Source organism: Fukomys damarensis, unplaced genomic scaffold, assembly GCF_012274545.1.
Source record: "Fukomys damarensis isolate Sample0158 unplaced genomic scaffold, DMR_v1.0_HiC HiC_scaffold_27, whole genome shotgun sequence".
Lineage (NCBI taxonomy): Eukaryota > Metazoa > Chordata > Mammalia > Rodentia > Bathyergidae > Fukomys > Fukomys damarensis.
The window spans coordinates 35,501,797-35,519,096 of NW_022900939.1; the positions used below are offsets into that span (position 1 = coordinate 35,501,797).

General features: G+C 33.8%; 1 protein-coding gene across 1 annotated transcript in view; it reads left to right on the plus strand.

The window, feature by feature from the left end:
- The window catches only part of Senp6 (SUMO specific peptidase 6), an 88,095-nt gene that overhangs the window by 42,987 nt on the left and 27,808 nt on the right, over positions 1–17,300 (plus strand). The window contains exons 11-17 of the mRNA XM_010617914.3: positions 1,863–2,092; positions 7,101–7,271; positions 11,815–11,848; positions 12,353–12,547; positions 13,599–13,825; positions 15,445–15,554; positions 15,666–15,782. Of these exons, the coding sequence (XP_010616216.1) occupies positions 1,863–2,092; positions 7,101–7,271; positions 11,815–11,848; positions 12,353–12,547; positions 13,599–13,825; positions 15,445–15,554; positions 15,666–15,782 (1,084 nt within the window). The remainder of the gene's footprint in view (positions 1–1,862; positions 2,093–7,100; positions 7,272–11,814; positions 11,849–12,352; positions 12,548–13,598; positions 13,826–15,444; positions 15,555–15,665; positions 15,783–17,300) is intronic.

Sequence of the window (17,300 nt, forward strand, 5' to 3'; positions counted from 1 at the left end):
TAAGGACAGGCGTGGTGGTGCACACCTGTGATCCCAGCGCTCTGGAGCCTGAGGCAGGAGGATCACTGTGAATTTGAGATCAGCCTGCACTACATAGTGAGTGCCAGGTCAGTCTCAACTACACAGTGAAGCCCTGTCTCAAAGAAAAAAGAAAAGAAAAGCTATATTAATTATAAAAGATGTCATTTAACTGTACATTTTTGTGCCTTGCTTTGGTATAATGATTTGTTATATACTTCACTTTTAATCTTCACAGTTATGTAAACTAGATTCCATTATACTTCCATTTTAAAATGAGGCTTAAGGAAACTAATTCCACAATATTACATACATATGGACTGTTTGGTTTTTAAAAAGAGGATTTTCAGCTTCTAGAATTAACTTCTTACTATGCTTAACTATTCTTAAATTTGTATTTATCTTTAGTTCTGAAACAGGATCTTGCTAAGTTGTCTGGGTGGAACTAATATTTAAGGATCCTCTTTCCTCAGTCTCCCTGAGGGCTGGGATTACAGGTGTGTGCCACTACTTGTGGCTGGAACAGGCATCTTTGATTCAATAATTTTGAAGCAGTGCCCAAAATGAAGTGAGCAGGAAAAAAGTGCTGCTGGATTGTATATATGAATGAACATTTAAAAAACAAGCACAAAGACCCCCCTGTATTAGTTGCTTTTAGGTTGCTATTACAGAAAAACATTGATTGTGTGACATAAAAGAAATTTGTTTTCTTTATGATAGCAGAGAGACCTTTGGTGTCTTTTCCATTCCTTAGAAGGACACTATCTGAGCTAGGTGTGGTGTAATATGCCAGTAATACCATCACTCTTAACTCTAGGAGGCTGAGGCAGAAGGATTGCATGTTCAAGCCCGGCCTGGGCAATTTAGAGACTTAAGACCATGTCTCAAAGTGTTTTTAAGAAGGAAGGGGGCTTCACACTATTTATGTAGCTCTTGTGAAGGCTCTGGGTTCAATCCTCAATACCACACACACACACAAAGGTACCAGTTCTGTTGGATTAAGGCCCCACCCTTATAAACTCAGGTTGGCCTTTTTTACTTTCTGAAAGGCCTATCTCCAAATATAGTCACATTGTAGGTCGGGGCTTCAAAATACAGATTATGTGGAAACACAATTTATACTCATAGCATAGCCTGAGATAAGATTGTATGTCGTTGTTGTTTTTTTTCCCACAAAGAATAAAAGCAGCTATGAGAACATTTGTTGAATTATATAACATCTTTGCGCATTATTCCTATTTGCTTTGTAATCATGGCAACACTAATCAAACCGTTACTTAAGTTAATACAAAACTGATACCATCTTCTGACAGCATTGTGGTTTGTTTTGTGGCAGTGGGATTTTGAACCTAGGGCTTTGCACATGCTAGGTGAGCATTCTGACACTGAGCTGCATCTTAGCCCCTTTTAAAATTTTATTTTGAGATGTTCTCATTAAACTGACAGATTGGCTCACGTGTGAGATCCTCTTGCCTCAGCCTCTAAGTTCCTGGGATTATAGAGCTGCATCACCACACCTGGCTGAGGTTTTAAGAACTCTGAAGTAGACTTACTGATAAATGTTTAATTTTGTAAATTGTTAGTGGCAATGGGCTATAGAAAATAATTCACATTCATGTATTTTTTAAAAGATGCCAAGTTGTATCCTTTCTTCTAATGTAAGTTTTCATCAGGTAAAGGATTTTTATTTTCATTTTTATTAATTTTATCTGGAGGAGATTCAAAGTAAATCTGGGGTATTTCCCACTGATAATTTATTTACATTTTAACTGATAGAAATGAATTATAAAATTACATTGCAAGTAAAATTTTAATGTAAATTTTGAATTTTCTTATACTCTCAGTCATTTTGTCCAGTGATGATGATGATGACAATGACAGTAGTACCAGAAGAGACAACCTATCTCCTCAGCCTGCCGACTCAGCATGTTCTTCTCCAGCACCATCCACTGGAAAAGTAGAAGCAGCACTGAATGAAAATCACTGCAGAGCTGAGCGTGAGCCAAAAAGCATTCCAGCAGAGTCAGAGCTAAACTCTGTCGTATTGCCGAGGAAAGCAAGAATGAAGGACCAGGTAGTCCTCACATTTGTGGACATTCGTTCAAATGAAAGTCTCCCCTTTTGGACAAAAATCTGTTTTGTTGTTGTTTGGCAACAGTTTGAGATTATTCATTAATTACCACTTAGAGGATTTATTCTGGAAAACTATAATCAAAAATACTGGTTAAACTAAAGGATTGTGAAAATTCAACAAGAAAAAAACAGTATTAACCTTACATCATAATGCCAGTACATGTTGAATATCCAAAATGTTTGGACCAGAAGTGTTTTAGATTTCTTTTCTCCCCTTTGGATTTTGGAATATTTACATAATAGATATCTTGGGGAAGGGACTCAAATCTAAAGAGGAAATTCATATATGTTTCATAAGAAAATTTTGCACATATCCTCAAGGGTAACTGCACACAATATTTTTAGTGCAATCTCTGACTTGTGGCATAATATTGGTGCTCAAAAATAAAAAGATTTTGCAGCATTTTAGATTTCCTGTTAGGGATTTCAATCTATGTATAAAGGCAGGGAGAACTTACTTTAACTTGTATGTATTTTACTCTTTTAATTTTTAAAATTTTTATATTTTACTATAAAATTTTCAAAATATTTACATAGGAAAAGGTAACATGAATGATATAAGTGTATGAACAGAAGATCTAGACATGTTTGTAATGTAGATGACATACAAATACTTTAATATCTAGTTACAGGGAAAAGCTACAAAGGATAGGAATAGACAACTGTGGATATTCAAATACTAAACAACCACACGAAAAGTACAAATTACTTTGTGGGAGTCTGAGGCAAGAGGCTAGTTTGAGCCCAGCCTTGACAGCCTGGAGACTTAATGAAAGCCTGTCTCAAAAAGGGAGAGTGGGTGGTACAGAGACCCCAGATTCAATCCCCAGTACTCCTGCCCCCAATTATTTTTAAGTAGGGAAGAACAATTAAAGAAAATGAAACATAGCTATATAATAAACAGATTTGCTTAATGTAAAATAATATGTGCTGCTGGCAGCAGTTCAAGGGAAAGGGTATTTTCCTCATTTGCTGATGGAAAAGTTATACCCTTTGGAGAAAAGCAATATAAAAACATTGCTTTAAATTTTTTTAACTGTATATTGTTTGACTGAATAACAAATTCCTTAGAATTCTCTAGACTCTCAAAGGAATTCATCCCTGTTCTCCACTATGTAAGGCTGTATGTATTGACATGACTATGTATTAACAAACAACTGCAGGAAGAATCATTGCCCACTAATGTGGATGTAGCTGAATACATCATGGTATAGTTTCATGATGCGGCCATTAAAAATAATAGCTAGAGATTTGTCAGTGACTTTAGGGTTTCTACAGAATATTGAGTAAGAATAGCAAGATACAGAAATGTGTGCATATTATTGTTTTTGTAAGAACTTTAATGAATGAAACATGTGTCTTAAAAAAAGATAGGAATTCTCCTAGGAATATAGATGAAAATGTGAAACAGAAGACAGTGTACCAAAGTAGCATAAACAAGATTTTCATAGGTAAATGTGAATGGAGGCGGCATAGTAAACTGTGCAACAAAATGTTAGTGGACATATCCAATTTTAATAATTTAGGAGCAAACCATGCAATAGTAAAGGAAATGAATAAAGTACAACGGAGCTAGCAATTAAAGTAGTGAATATGAAATTTAAATATTGTCCAGATTGCCAACAGTTTTTGAAGTATGACTATGACTCATCTTAGTATTTGGATAAATGGTATGTTAGGTTTATAAATTGTTGTGACTTTGTTTTTGGAACCAGAGATCGAACTCAGGACCTTGTGCTTGCCAGAAAGGTGCAGCACTCCTGAGCTATATGCTCAGCCCTAAATTGGTGTAACTTTGCTGGAGAGCAGTTGGGCAGTAATCCTAGCTACATACTAACATTTGGCTATAGAAATGTTCATTGGAGATTGCTTATAATGGGGAAATATTGGAAAGGTCTGATACAGATGTCCATTGTAGAAGCATTCAGTTTGATGGACATGTGATCATACTGTCATTTTGAACACTTTTCAGGCTCTCAGTTATCACACTGAGGCACAAAAGGCATGTCCAGTGCTCTTGTCAGTCACACTCTGTGGGGACCACTCATATTGTAGGCCCAAGCCTTCTACTATAGAAGATCTACTCTGCTGGAGCACTCTTTTGAGGTATTGGGGATTGAATTTAAGACCTTTGCCCTGAGCTACATCCTTGGCCTTTTTAAATTTTTTGCTTTGTTTTGTTTTGTTTGTTTTTTGTTTTTTGAGAGAGAGTCTCACTGTATAGTTGAGACTGACCTAGAGCTCACTATGTAGCCTAGGGTGGTCTCGAACTCACAGCGATCCTCCTGCCTCAGCCTTCCAAGTGTTGGGAATACAGGCATGTGCCACCACGCCCGGCTTCTTTTTTAAATTTTTGAGACATGATCTTGTGAAGTCCCAAAGCTGCCCAGGCTGGGCTCAAACTTGTGATCCCTCCTGTCTCATCTTTCCAGAGTGCCGGGATTACAGCCATGCATCACCATACCTGGCTCAGCTGGTGCACTTGCAAATTAATTTGTTTCATTAGTAAGTCAAATAGCTCTCATGGGGAGGGGTGTACTAAACCAAAAACAAGCAAAACCCAACAATTTAAAAATCCCTTTAATAGGTTTCTATTAATAATTTGGGGAAAATGTTCATTGTAACCTAAGTAAGCCTGAAAAAGGTAGTTTACAAAATCAGAGCTATATAATCACATTTGCTTTTATTCTTTTAATTCTTAGACTGATGTATAAAACATAAAACATATACATAATTATGGAGTACTGTGTGATCTTTCGATACACATGTACATAGTATAATATTTAAGTCAGGATAAACATACTCAGGGTTGGGGATTTAGCTCAGTAGTGCCACTGCCTGCCTTGCAAGCTCAAAGCCCTGAGTTTGATCCCTGGTACCAAAAAACAACAAAAAAAAGTAGGTAGGATAAACTTACCCATCTCCCCAAACATTTAACATTGCTTTATGGGAAAAACTTCCTAAATATTTTCTTCTATTTGAAGTGTACTATACATTATCATCATCAGTAGTCACCTGCTATGGAGTAGCAAAACCAGAAGTTTTCTTAGTACTACCCCTTGACCCATCCTTCCCTGTGCCACACACTCTTCAGTCCCTGATAACCACCCTTTCATTTTCAACTTTTGTAACATCAGTACCTTTTTAGGCTCCACATATGAGTGAGTTTATCTGGTACTTGTCTTTCAGCACCTGGCTTCTATAACATGATGATCTCCAGTTCCATTTTTTCATAAAAGACAAGATCTTATTCTTTTATAGCTGAATAATATTTCGTTATGTGCATGCTGCATTTTCTTTATCCATTTATCAATTGATAGACAAGTTGTTTCCTTTTTTCGTTCAGCAGACTAAATTCATTTCCTTTGGATATATTTATTTTACTTTGAGGATTGTTCAGTCATTTATTTAGTAGTTCTATTTTTAATTTTATGAGAAACCTCCATACTGTTTCCATAATTGCTGTACAACTCTGTGATTTATATTTCCATCAGCAGAGTACTTTAGTTGCTTTTTCTCCATATCCTTGCCCTCACTTGTTATCCTGAAGTCTTTTTGATAGTAGCCATTTTTATTGGAGTGAGATGGTATCTCATTGTAGTTTTGATTCTGCTAGTGATGATGAACAACTTTTCATATACCCATTGGCCATTTGTGTGTCTTTTTTTGAGAAATGCATTATTGAGGGGTTTTTTGCTGTTGTATGGCTACATTTTGTATTTTGGATATGAGTTGTTTTTCAGTTGTGTACATTACAAGTATTCTTCTTTTGTTATATTGTCTTTTTGTTGTTAATGGTTTTTTGCCTAAATTTTCTTTGCTATGTGAAAGCTTTTTGGTTTGATGTAATGCTTTATCTTTTTTTTTTTTTTTTTTTTTTTTTTTTTTTTTTTGCTTGTTTTCTATATTTTGGGATCTATATTTTTAAAATCCTTGCCCATTTCAACATTCTGAAGTATTTTCCCCATGTTTCTTTAGGTTTGGGATTAGCGGTGTTCCATTGGTAAAAATCTATGCAGATATTCCATTAAAAAATTCCAACCAGGCGTGGTGGCACACACCTGTCATCCTAGCACTTGGAGTCTGAGGCAGGAGGATCGCTGTGAGTTTGAGACCAGCCTGGGCTATATAGTGAGTTCCAGGTCAGTCTCAACTACATAGTGAGACCCTGTCTCAAAGAAAAAGATCAAAAAGAATTAAAAAGGAAAAAAAAAAATCCAAAATCTGAAATACTTCTAATTCCAAGCATTTTGGATAAAGTATCTCAACCTGTAATGTACTCGTTTTTCATTAAAGTTATAGATCCAGAAAAATTTGTATTATGATTAATTTGCATTTGGATATAACTATAAAATCATAATTTAACAAATCAAGTAAAAATATGTAAAGCTAAAATATGTAGTTAAAATATATAAAGCATCCTTTTGTATTGAAGTTAACCATTTTTAAAATTGCTTGTTTTGTAAAGTTTGATGATTTAAATACCACCACTGTCACTATTACTGCGTTTATCCAGCATTTTACTGTGCATAAAGCCCTCTGTAAAGTCCATTATATGTAATGGCTAATGTGAATAATCTTTATCCTTCATATTTTTCATTTTAGGAAAGTGAAGCTTAAGTTTTTACTGAATTTTACCAGATCAGATCATTAACAGGTGGTTTGGCTGTAGTTTGAAACCCAGGGTTCTGATTTCTGGAATACTATACCTAGCTGCTATGCTATTTCATTTCACATAACTGAAATATTACTAAATAAAGTAGAAAGAATTGACTTTTATTTTAAAGCCACAAATTTCTATTTCCTCTAACATTCTTGAAGAAAAATAAATTCTATGTTGTAATAATTTACGTTTCTCATGTGGGTTCTGGTTTGTGTAGGTATTGTGTTGTGTACTAAGTTTGCAACCTTGTTATGGTAACTTATTAAGTGAAAATTTTCTTTTTCAGTTTGGCAATCCTATTATCACCACACCTCTAAAACGTCGTAAAGTCAGTTCTCAAGAAACTTTAATTGATCCTGTACCTTTAAGCTGCCAAAGTCCCTTTGAAAGTGTCATTTTAAGCTGTCGAAGTATACGAGTAGGAACACTGTTTCGACTATTAATAGAGCCTATAATTGTAAGTATATTCCTAAGTTATTCATTATGCTAATCACAAGATTCAGAATTCCACTGTCAAGTCTAATTTGTAATATTTAAACTTTGTTACGTTAATCAAATACAAATTGATTTCAAAATTTGAAATTGCTTTAAGAGTATGTATTTAAGTTTCATTAAAAATTAGATTAAATTGAAGTAGGTGAAAATTCACTACAAAAAGACATGAATAGCTCTTAATAAGTTAGGAAACCTTTCAGTATATTTTATCCTCGTGTCAGCTTAGTTTTTGAAAAAATATATTGAAGAACAGTAGTAAAGAAAGACTCTAAAAGCTTTTTATCATAGCTTTAAGACTTCTAGAAATAGGTTATAGGACTACAGTGGACCTCCATAGGCATTATGCTTTTAGACTAATTCAATGTCCACAGCTCCTAAAGGATTTTCTATAATCCTTTATCTTTCCTGTCATCTTTTCCTTGTTAATTTTACTGCCATTAATCCCATGTAAGTGTTTAGCTTCTATTTGAAATTGTAATACAATGTCCTTAACCAGTGTTCTTTGACATCAGTTTTCTTATTTTTAATGTGTTCCAAACATTGTTGGTAGGTTTATCCTCCTAAAACTATACTTATTCTATAATGCCTTAATTTGGTGTCCTTTCCTGTAATTTTACATCTCCTAATACTATAAAGAATACTTTATCCATAGAGTAGCATCCTCAAGAGAGCATACTGTAAGAAGCCGGGGAGTTAGCTCAGTGGTTCTGCTGCTGCCTGCCTCACAAGAGCAAGGACCCAAGTTTAATCCCCACTCCAAAAAAAAAAAAAAGAGCATACTGTATCACAGCATGAAAGTTACAATGTAGTTTCATTATCTTTATATAATTATAATAAGTAATAATTTATTTCCTGGTAAAGTGTCTTGGTTCTAAGGATACACTGTAACTAAAAGAAAAATTTTACTGTTGAGTTTATAGGAGCCAATGAAATACAAACATAATTTCTTATCAGAACAAAGCTTTGTGGGAACTCAACATTTTTTATTTCCACCAAAATACTCCATTTTATCACAATTTAAAAACTAGAAAATTTCAAAAGCATGGCAGAGATTTCAAGCAAGTGAAATATACACTATCATTTGTTGCCCAGTAATATTGTAACATTGTTTTTCGGTGATTGGTAAAATTCGTATTTTGTTACAAATTTTCGTACTGCAAATTATGTTTGAGTTTTGCCATTTTATAAAAATGTCATTCTGTGTCACTTTGTACCTCAAAAATTTCGTGAACTACTATGTAGATTTTTTTACTTTCATATCAATATTATTAAAATTCTTTATGATAAAATTTGTTGGTTGATGTATACCTTTAATGAGAGTAGCTATAGATAGCTTTCAGTCTCAAAGCAATTGAGAACTACATTAGTAATTGAATAAATTTTTAACCTTTAAAATAAATTTTAAAAGTTATAGGTTAAGGTATATCTGCTACAGGGAGGTACAACTTTAATACAAAAAAGTAATATGCATAATATAAAATGTACTGATAGTTTTTAAAATTAAAATGCTAAGCAAAATATTTCAGTGAAAAAATGCAATGTGGACATTTGCTATATGGTATTAATTTTTGTGTCATAGGACTTTTGCAAAAGACATCTTCCATTGAAGTATACTGAAACTATCATTTCTGTAGATGGTATATAATTAAGAAAACAAATATTTTATTCCTGAATATAACTTAAATTTAATCCATTCAGCGGTAGAAATGCCTAGTTTATTTAAAAGTAAATATTTAAATAAACTTATTGAAAAGTAAAAGGGTTACATTATTAGGAAGATGAAATTCTTCCCTTTTATTTACTTTCTGAGATAGGGTCTCACTGTGTAGTCCAGGCTGGCCTAGAGTACACTGTGTAGTCCAAGCTGACTTTGAACTCAGGAATCCTCCTGCTTCAGATTCCTGAATGCTGGGATTACAGGTGGGCCATTTGACACATTAGTGTTTGTTTATTTATTTATTCCAGTACTAGAAATTGAACTCAGGACCTTCGCTTTCCTGGCAATTGCAGCGTCACTGAGCTACATCCCTGGCCCAATGACACTTCCTAATTTTTTTAAATGAAAAACCAAAATCTAAAATCTAATCTTTCAGTCAGTTGAATTTTAAAAATGTTTTGGGATATAGTCCAATGTCTACTTGTAATATTATTAATATACCCAAATTTTGAATTTTTGAATTTTCAGAAACTTTTTTCATTTCTTTCTCTTTTTAAAAAAATTGTGGTAGAACTGCGGATTGAAACCAGGGCCTTCACACTGAGCCACATCACTAGTGTTCTTTTTTTATTTTTTATTTTATGACAGGTTTTCTTGTAGATTCTGAGGCTGGACTCAAGCTTGTAATCCTCCTGCCTCAGCCTCCCAGAGTGCTAAGATTATAGGTATACACCACTATGCCCAGATAAAACACTCGTTTAAATTCCCTATCTCATGCACCAGTTTTATTCAAATATTTTTGATCATCATGTAGTATATTTCATTTTTATTGCTACCCCACCACCATACCCGGGATTGAACTCGGGTCCTTGTGCTTATGAGGCAGGCACTGGATCCAGTGAGCTAAATCCCCGGCCCTTTGTTGCTACTTTTTGAGTCACCTAGCATTTTTCTCAAGCATACAACTTTAGTTTCTCTGTATGCTGAACTTATATAGGCTGGCTTCACCTTAATTCTTTTTACATCCCTTCGATTAACATGGTACATTCAGAGAAATCTTTAAAAGATATGTCTAGTAACATTCTTTGTAATTAGTCTAGTTATTACCAAATTTATATTTTCTTGTGTTTTACATTATGAAAATTTTCCAATTATTCAAAGAATTTTACATGACTATATGTTTCCAGTTAAGTTTTACCATTAGTGTCGTAGTATACAGGTTTAGCATCATTAACTGAAAAATCGATGTTCAAATGACACTCAGTTTTGAATTGGAGAGCATGGTCGTAAGTGCCTGTATTTCTAGCTGTTCACAGACTGAGACAAGAGAAACTATCACTGCATCCAGGAGTTCAGGACCAACCTGACCAAATAATGAGATCCCATTTTTTTAAAAAGTTACGTGGGGACTACAGGTGTAGTTCAGTTTCAGAGCTTGTGTGTTAGCATGTGCAAGGCCCTGGTTCAATGTCCAGCAGCACAAAAATAAAGTTTTGGAATTTGATACATCTAGAGTTTCATACTTTTACATTAGGGATGCTCAGTGAAGCCTAGGTAAATATTTCAAAATTCAGAAATCTCTAAAATCTGAAATACTTCTGGTCCCAAGCATTTCTGACAAGGAACAAAGTGCATGTTTTTCATATATCTTGTTTATTCCTCTGTGTCAATCAGTCTTATTTTTAAAATGCATTTCAAAGCACTTTCTTACTTTCTGTAAACATAAAAATGATTGTTCAGGTTGGATTAGTCTTAATGTTGTCTTCTTTACATTGAAATAATTAGCTAGATAATAACCATTTGTTACCAGTTATAACAGAATTTGGCAAAGATTTTCAGTGTAAATAATACCATTGGGATAAAGATTACTTGGGAACAGGATATTTGCTTTCAAGTATCTCTCTTCATGTTATTTAATTACAAGGGGAAAAATTATATCTTTACAGTGTAAGAACCTAGCAGTTACTACCTTGGTTAATTGATTAAGTCAGATGACATATGCCTTCTGACTTCATTCTTCTTTGGGGGAAGTTTCAGTATATCACCTATATTTGGCAGAAATGTATGGCCTGAATTTTTAAATTAGGAAACCGGATGTTGGATGTTTTGTTTTATTTTGTTTTGTTTTTGGTACCGGGGATCAAACTCAGGATCTTGTGCCGGTGAGGCTGGCGGTGAGACCACTAAGCTAAATGCCTGTTGATGGTATTTTGCTAAACTTAGCCTAGAATTCCTTAAAGGTCATATCATGCAGAACAGAGCGGGGCAGATTTCTACTGTAAAGCAGACAAGAGAAGTAGCTGTAATATAGCCTTGACAAAGCCATGTTTTGGGGAAGAGTTAAATATAAAAGCCAGTTTGGTGGAAATGTAAGCATGAACTGTACATTGAATGAAGTTAGTCTTGATTTCTTAAATTTATCATTAATGTGTGATTGTATAGGAGGTCTTTATTCTTCAGAGATGCATGCTAAGTATTTGGAAATTAAATATTACAGTGTGGGTTTCTTGCTTGGTGAAAGGGCAAGTGTATAAAGAGCAAGTGGTAAATGTGACAAAATACTAAGTTCATGACTGGGTAAGTACTACATCCAGGTATTTGTTGTAATATTATGTCAGCTTCTATAGAGTTAAGCTAGTAATGTAATAAAAGTTCTAAGTACTTTAAAAAAATTGAAGCTTCACTTTTGATAATTTTGCAGTATAAATACTTCATCTTAATTTTAAGCATGTAGTAAATGGCTGGGTTTTTTTTGCCTTCTGTAGCTGTAAGGCACATATGTCACTTAAACTGTGTAGCAAAATCTTCGTAAGTGTATGCTTAGTACTAATTCATCTTAATTTTTTAGTTTTCTGTAGATTTTATCAAGATACATCTGGATGGTAAGCTGTTTTTTATCTGTTTATTCCCTAAAGCTTTGTTTACATTGAATCACTTTACAGAAATAAAAGATTTAAAAATATTTACAGAATTGATTAAAATGATTAGTCATTGCATATATCTTCTTATATATCTTGGTATATATCTTATATACCTTGGTATGATTTCATTTTGTAACTTAACAAAGCCTAATTGGTTTTAGCCCCTTTTATATTTGAAAAAGTAGAATGTTCGTTTTCCTTCTTATTGGTTTTGTTTTGTTTTGTGACAGGGTCTTCCTGTGTACTCCAGGCTAGCCTTGAACTCAAGGCAGTCCTTCCCTTCTGCCACTTCCCCCACATACTTGAGTTACAGACATGGGCCACCATGCCTGACTAGAAGCTTCTGTAGTATGTTTATACATTATTTACAAAGCATAATACATAACATGATTAAACTTGTATTTCTTCTGTGATTCTACCTTCTAAGAATTGATTCCTTTTCCATTTTCATTTGTATTCCTCCAGAACCAGAAAGTGATCCTGTAGAGATTATTTTAAATACCTCTGATCTAACTAAATGTGAATGGTGTAATGTCCGAAAATTACCAGTAGTGTTTCTTCAGACGATACCAACAATTTATCAAAAGCTGAGTGTGCGACTGCAAATGAATAAGGATGATAAAGTATGGAATGACTGTAAAGGAATAAATAAATTAACAAGTAAGTTATGGGGCCGGGGATTTAGCTCAGTGGCACTGTGACTGCCTCGCAAGCACAAGTTCCATCCCTGGTACCCCCGAAAAAGAAAAAAAATACAAGTTGTGTACAACAAATTGTAGTAGATAACACAATCTGTTGAAGAAATAGTAAGAGTGTAAGTTCACCAGGAAATTGAAGACTCAGTCTAGAGCAGCATGACTTCATATGTATTTTGAAGCATATTTTGAACCAATATTTCTTAGGTCATTCACATCATTTATTAAAATATATTACAACTCCCTTGCAAAATAGAATTACTACTTCCATTTTTTAGATGAGAAAATGCCTATAGAAAGCAGAAAACTGAAGTTAAACTCCCAAGTTTACACACTAGAAAGTTTTCAAAACGGATTAAAACTCAGAAAAATCTGTACTCTTTTAACACTGAAATTTGAGTAAAGTCGATTTCTTTTAACTTACAGGAATGTTAAGTGTAAATCAACCATATAAATCTGGAATCATTAAAATGAGGCTGAAAAAGTTTCCAGGTTCATAGAGCCTTTATCTTTAACAATCTGTGGATGTTTCTCCAGTTTGTTTTCCTTAACCTATGAAATGGATCGTATGGCACAACTGCTTATGAAATAAATACATGTTGACAGTAATTTCTATTTCAGCTTAATGATGAGTGAATACTATGATTAAAACTGCAAAAGTTGACACATTAGTGAATAACAGCTTTGCAGTTAAATTCTCTAAAGATAGTAACAATTCACTTGGCAAATTTCCTATTTGAGTTTGACAGAAATGTTAATTGATATATTTAAAGTTATAAATAGATTGAGATGCTATTCAAAAACACATTACTCACATCCATGAGTAGATTTATTCTTAAACTGTTGAGTTTTTTTTTTTTTTTAATAGGTGACATTGTCAGGTAACATTGATTTTTTTTTTCTTTTATTCAAGTATTTATATCTATTATATGCTAACATTGCTTTGGACATTTACTCTAGAACTTCTATCTTGGAGATTAGTTGTTAATTGTACTTTTTGATTTATTTCTTTTCAGATTTGGAAGAACAATACATCATTTTAATTTTCCAAAATAGCCTTGATCCTCAGACAAATGTGATATTTGAGAACATCATTAATAACATTGGTATAAAGAATAATGTTCCCAATTTTTTTGCAAAAATTCTCTTTGAAGAAGCCAATAGCAGACTTGTTGCATGTACAAGAAGCTATGAAGAGAGCATCAAAGGAACTTGTATGCAAAAAGAAAACAAAGTTAAAACTGTAATTTTTTAATTTTTTAAAAAATAATTTTAAACTATGGATTGTTTAAAAAGGAAATGCTTTATTATATGCTCATTTTAATTCCATTTCATAATTTGTTTTTATACATGATGTGTAAACTGTCTTGTATCAAAACATTAATGATGGCCAAGCTCAGTGGCACACTAATCCTATTTCTTTGGAAGGATGAGGCAGGAATATTACAAGTTTAGGGCAACTTGGTAAGACCCTGTCACAAAATGGTTGGGGACGTAGCTCAGTGTTAGAGTGCTCCTGAGTTGAATCCCAGTTGTTTTTTTAAAAAAGGATAGGTCTTAGAATCAATTTTAGTTCCTCTTTACACTATTCTTTCGTCTTCTTTTTCCCTCATCCTTTTAATTTACACCCCATTCCCAACATACATATATGTGTGCTTCCACATTCAAATTTTTGCCCTGTGTCTTTGATTTACAGTAATGTTGTCATTTGTGGATGGTATTACACATTTATAGTTAACATGAGTACACAGTTGAAAACTTGGGGAACTAATGAATATGTATTGTTTGGATTTGAGTGTCAAAATGTGTATCCAGCTATACAGAATCTTCTCAAATAGTTAAGCGTGAAACAAAGGCCACAATACTATGATAGCCACTGAATTTTGCTGACGTAATTTATTGGGAATAAACCTCAGCATGGCTTACAATTTAGAAATGTGGCTGTTCAAGGCAAAATCTTTTTTTTTTTTTTTTGGTTTTTTTTTGGTTTTTTAAGACAGGGTCTCACTATAGTTCAGACTGCTCTGGAACTCACTGTGTAGCCCAGACTGGTCTTGAACTCACAGAAATCCTCCTTACTCAGCCTCCTGAGTGCTGGGATTACAGACGTGCACCACCATGCCCGGCCTTGCAAGGCACAATCTTGATAATTGAACTAAAGCATCACACACACAGCTCATGGGTTAGGGCAAAAGCAGAAGGACAAAGGAGACTTATTCTCCTCTTGCAGAGTTGTAGGTGGGAGATAATGCCAGAGGAAGAAGAGCAGGCAAAGCCTTGAGTCATCTGTGTTCGACTCATATTTTAATAGAAGGTGCTTTTCCCTGTAAAGACCCTGTGTTTAATTTACTACTGTTAGATTAATACTGAAACTCAGTAGACAGTGTCCCTGAACCTGATTAACTAAATTTAGGTAGGCCTTTACTGTTAGGACAAAGATGTCACTTCAGTTTTTTAAAGGTCCCTTGAATCTTACTAACAAAATTTAATTTAATAAGGAATAGTAGAACTCTCATGGCAGTAAGACACTGGAAAACCATTATTAACATTTTTGGGGGAGAATATCATCTGAAATCTACAGTAAGTGGCCCTTAATTCTGCCTTTTTGTCATTTTTTGTTAAATATCATGCATCCTTGGGCCATGGATTTTAGCTCAGTGGCACCTCGCCTGCCTCGCAAGTGCAAGGTCCTGAGTCCAATCCCCATTACTTCAAAACAAACAAACAAAAAAATCATGCCTCCTTTGCTAGATTCATATTTTCAGTTCGTTCTAATTGAAAAGCGTTTTATGCTTTGCCCTTGATCTTTTTATGTAACATTTTCCTGATCTTTTGTATTAATACTTTAATTTTCTTTACCAGATGTCATTTGACTCTAAAATACAACTTAGAAGCAAACGGGAATTCCAGTTTTTTGATGATGAGGAAGAATCTGGAGAAAGCCATACCATCTTCATTGGGCCTGTGGAAAAGTGAGAAAATTCTTTCACATTTGCAATGCTTTAAAGCTTTGTCTGTGTTTCCTTACATTTAGTTACATAGATATATAAAGCCTTGTTTATTTATTTATTTTTTAATTACAGATTGATAGTGTATCCACCACCTCCTTCTAAGGGGGGCATCTCTGTTACTAATGAAGACCTACACTGTCTAAGTGAAGGAGAATTTTTAAACGATGTTATTATAGACTTTTATTTGAAGTAAGTTAATTTTCTCACCTTCTAACAAATATTTAACAAAAATCTTTAGCATTCCAACATGTTTGTGTTTTCTAAAGTTAAATTATTTGGATTTTTAATTTAAACATTGCCACTTACTGTGTGACGTCTGATAAGTTATTTAATCTGTTCATACCTATTTCCACATTTTAAAAGTGAAAGTAGTATCTAAGAGTATGTATCTAAGTAGTATGTAAGAATTAAATGAGATAGTGCATATGTCAGGTATAGGCAAAATGCCCATCAAGTAAAAGTTTTCCTAAATAGTACCTGTGTTTGCATTTACTGGTTTGTGTTATAAAATGGGCATGCATATGAAACAGAACAGAATGTAGCATCGTTATATTCCCTGCTGTCTAATTTGTTTTAGTGTATTTCAGAAAACTGTTTAAAACTTGGTTGTGGACACCTGCTGAACTGATTTTTATAGCCTACTAGTGATTTTATCTCACTGTTTGAGGAAAGCAGATTAAATTTTAATCAGAGAAGTAGTAATTATAGTTGAATTTCCTTTAGGCTATTGTGATAGGCATGTGCATTTTGGATGTCTTAATGAGAGGTCATTTAAGGAAATTAAGGTGATTGAAAATCCCAATTAATAGTTTTCTTGGAGTGAGGAACAAAACGAGATATTTTATGAGTAAGAGTTGCAGGGCACATAGCATTAGCAGGACTCCAGAACTGGTTAAATGGATACCAGATAACTGAGTTTTCTAGTTCATATGACCTGCTAAAAAATGTTGGGATGAACTAAAGGAAGAGTGCAGAAGCAGAACAGACTTGGGTGGGGAAAGGATAAGCTCCCTTTTAGATATCTGTGTTAGAACAAATAAAATGGATTGTTCCAATATGCAATTGAATATATAGTTTGAGCAGCCATGTCCAACCTGTAATTTGCCCCAGCCCCCCTTTTTTTCATCTTTTTGAGTGAAGAGAAATTATCATAGGCCACAAATAACACATAATACTGTTTTTGTTTTTGTTTTTGTTTTTTTTTCTTGGTACATTTTAGGTATACATTATAATGAAATTGGAAATTTGCACCTTTACATAATCTATCTTGGTTCTTAGTTTTATCCCATTCCCCTGCCTTCCCTTCAACCCCTCCATCCCTCCCTATTTGCAAAGTCTTTTTTTTTTCTATTCTTTCATTTTCTCATATTATATTAATTCCATTCCCTTCTTTCCTTTCCCCTAACCCTCCTTTCTCCTTTTCATCCTATTTACCTTTTAGTTTTTATTTACACTTTCAGTTCCACGCACCAAAGAAACTATTCAGTATTTACATGTGTGTCCTATTTATTTCACTTGAGTATTACCTCAAATGTGCATCCCTTTAGCTATACATTTCTCTAATTTCTCATTTTTTAAGGCTGAGTAGTTCTCCATTTTATTAAAAAAAACACATTTTCTTTATCCAGTCTCCAGTTGATGGGCATTTGGGGTGCTTCCTAGCTTTAGTTATTACAAACTGTGCCACTATGAACATGGGTACACATA